Here is a 3569-nt window from a genome sequence, read left to right on the forward strand (position 1 = left end):
GTCATAACATATCAACTGATTGATTTTAGATTGTTTACAGGAGAAAATAAAGTCTTTTTTAATCTAATAAGTTTGTCACAACAATTGGTCATTATAGTATGGAAGTTATTGGTGTAGAAGTCATGAGTCCCATTGTAGCCCCTCCCCCAGCCTATTGGCCAGATACGTATAGACTCTTCCCCCCCCCCCCCCCGAATCATAGTAATTATACCATAATGTGACTGCATGAACAACTGGATGACGTTCTAATTGACTGCAAGGGAGAAATCCCCTCAGCATAATGCTGTAAATTCTAAACAAGCTGTGGGGATGACACAGAATAGATCCCACTTTTTATTGTCAGATGCAATTTTTAGTTAATACATGAGCTAAGGATTTTCACTACTGTTTTTCTTAACTTAAAATGAGTGCGAATGCGGAAGCATTCAAGGAACGGTTGGTGGAGATCTATTGCCATGGATCAAGAACCTACCGTGGATTGATATCTAAGATTAATGAAAATGAGAATACCTTGACTCTTTGTGCTGTTCACCAAAATGGAAAAAAGATGCCCAATTCATCAGCGCTTGTTATCAATAAGGATGAAATAATTGATCTGAAGTTTGTTAACGCTCTTTCGCTCGCAGACCTACAATCAAGTTCTGCAAAAACAACTTCAAGCTATCGAACGCCGAGAAAAAACGAAAACAAAGAAAGCACCGATTGCTTTGATACCGATGACTACGATGTAAATGAAGAGTTTGACTTTGCCGGAAATCTTCAGCTTTTCGACAAGGAGGCGGAGTCACGAGAGTTTGATCAGCAAGAATATAATTCGTCGCCTAGAGGAGGTTATCGTTTTAAAAACAGTGGTCCGAATCATCGAAAAAAAGTTCCGCGAAAGAACATATCAGCTCTAGCCACTAATTTTTCCAGACTGAATCTGCCATCAGGAAGTGGGGCTTTCGAAACCCCAGCTCAATTAGTTCAACCGAACAATACTTCACAGATATATCGGTTGCCAAAAGAGGGCTATGCAAATTTCAAGTATGTTTTCAACCAAAGTGGAGTTGAGTATGCGATGCCAGCGGTTACGCCAGAGTTCTGGATGAACATTATGGGTAATTTGAAGGAATTTGGCTACAGCATGGACCGTCTTTGCGAATCGGTCGGGGCTTTATGCTTAACACCTTTGCGGAACTTCATTGAATCGCTTCCGAGGAATTGTGAGTCTGTTCTTTTGCTTGCAGGGCCGCATTATGTCGGTTCATTTGGTATGGCAGTTGCAAGATATCTATCTTGTGCGATGCCACGCGTTCAAATAACTGCCTATTGTGGCACTGTTAACAGACGCTCTGCTGAGAGTAATGATGCTGCTTTATTGCAGAGGAATACTAGAATTCGAGTTGTACGGGACGTTGTAGAGCTTGAGTGCTCATACGATTTTGTTTTAGACGCTTTGGATTGTGAGACGTTTGAGTTTCTTCAAGTTCTGGATTGGTATCTTGAACTACAAGCATGGCTGAAGACTTTTCAAGTTCCGACTGTTGCTATTCAACCTCCAGCTGCGCAAGCCCGATTTTGCGCATTTGCTATTGCTATTCTCTTTCCGTTCCAATGGAATCTCCCTGTGCTTGTATGCAATTCCATGCCCTGCGAAGCATATCTAAAAAAGTTTGGAGTCCAAGCATCTGTTGACCAGGTACCTTGTGGACCCTTTTATCCAATGGTTCCGTTGCATCAGAAGGCCAAATACGAAGGATTTTTTGCCAACTGGATGGAGTGTATGCCTTAATAATCAGCTTTAGGTTTATTTTGCATTTTTGACAGATGCGAATTCAATCATTTTTGTTGATCGCAAAGTGAAGTTTTGCATGATTGTGGGAGCTATTACTGTTTTAATAACTGCGTTGTTTAATTGATGTTTGTTTGAATATTTAAAGCAGACTTTATAGATCATTAAATAAATGTTTTTCTTATTTCGTCTTTGGTTTGAAGTGTGCTGTTTTACAGTTTTCAACAAACGGGCGGAGCTTTTAATTTGTAGAGCGTTAATATTCATTCTTCTAAGATAATTTTAAATTTCTATAATCACTTCGATGCCCTTGAACTCTATTACGATATAATTGCAGAATTTCCGGATGTAAGAGTATGGTAGTTTGAGTATTCATATTTTTCCTATTCATTATCATCGCTGTTTCTTTTGATATTTGTTCCGACCCTCTTGAGGGGGGAGGAACTATATACTCAAATGGGTTTTTTTTGTTCCGTGAATTTTCGCCGCTCGATATATTCATCGTAGAGAGTTGAGACTGGTATCATTAGAAAGCTCATCCAGCGTAGAATATGGAATAAAAAAGATTTTTTTAATTTTCGATTTCTACAGAGAGTTATCGAGGTTTAAAGTTCTGAGAAAAGAAGAGTGAATTCACGTTGTTTTTTTTCACATTTTCCGGAATTTTTGCCTAAATTTTTGTCAATTTTGCTAAAATTTGTTATAATTTTTAAGAATAGTGTCCTTGATTTTATTTTTGAAGACGAACAAGCATTGTTGATTGTTTTAATTTAATTTTTTTGGTCAAAAAATCTGGATAAACATTTCAAAATTTAGACTTTTCCATCAAAAACAGCACGAAATAAGCTACTTTAGTCCACTTTGATTAAATTTGCCGACAGTACACCCCCAAACAACACTCATACAATCTTTGTAGACTCAGAGGGAGGCTATTTCTACTTCAGAGTCCGCTGAGAGTGCACTGTAGTTAAAACTTTGCCGTTTTTTGCTAACTTTACTAGTTGATTATCAAAAATGCAGAATTTGTTTTGAGTTTTCAACTAACAAATTATCTATATCTACAACATTCGAAAAATCAGTTGTTCCTAACGGACAATAAGTATAAGCAGGGCTAGTTTTGGGCCATTCTTGGACTGTTACAATCCAAAAAAAATCGGGTTGTAATCAGTCGGTCTTTTTTTTAAAAAAGACTTCTTTTTAATAATAAAGAACAGAACATATCAAATCAAAGCTCAGGAGTGATAGCTCCAACCAATTCGCTTGCTAAACAGCTCCAAGTTAATGCATTTAGTTTTTTAATTGAAAGTTTATGGTCGTTTCTTTTTTAAAAAATAATTGACTTTTCAATAAATTATGGCTTAATTAACTTTTCCCTCTATTTTTTTCTTAATTTGTTTAACTTCCAGCTTAGTGTCAGCAAAGAAAGACTGCTTCTTCTTTCTACTGATTTAACATTTGTTCTCGGTTGCAGTTTTAAGCCTGAAGTTATTGTTTTCTGGCTTTGATACTACAAGATTCAGATTTGGTGTCCCAAAATCTTTTTTTAAAGTATTTATTATGACTTTACTGGCTTCGACACCGGTTTTTCACAAAAAAGTAAATTAATTTGATTTTTGTCATATTTGACGTTCTTTTTGTAGATGCAAGAAATATTCTGGATAATTACAGGTCTCGAGGGCTTCCTTTTCATGAATAAACGACCCTATTTAAATAGCTATTTTTGTAATTAATGCCTTTCATGACATTGAATGTAATTTTGTTTCGAAAAAAAAATTAAAAATATTACATACTTTAG

At 36.3% G+C, this 3569-nt stretch overlaps 1 protein-coding gene across 1 annotated transcript; it reads left to right on the forward strand.

Annotated features, from left to right (window-relative positions):
• The first annotated feature begins 359 nt into the window (after positions 1–359).
• Positions 360–1963, forward strand: LOC142349879 (enhancer of mRNA-decapping protein 3-like). The gene has a single exon (XM_075401707.1). It carries the CDS (start codon positions 404–406, stop codon positions 1772–1774), a length of 1371 nt encoding a protein of 456 aa, XP_075257822.1. The 5' UTR covers positions 360–403; the 3' UTR covers positions 1775–1963.
• The last annotated feature ends 1606 nt before the right edge of the window (positions 1964–3569 follow it).

The sequence above is a fragment of the Convolutriloba macropyga genome, chromosome 11 (genome assembly GCF_964194025.1).
Source record: "Convolutriloba macropyga chromosome 11, txConMacr16.3, whole genome shotgun sequence".
Taxonomy (NCBI): Eukaryota; Metazoa; Xenacoelomorpha; order Acoela; family Convolutidae; genus Convolutriloba; species Convolutriloba macropyga.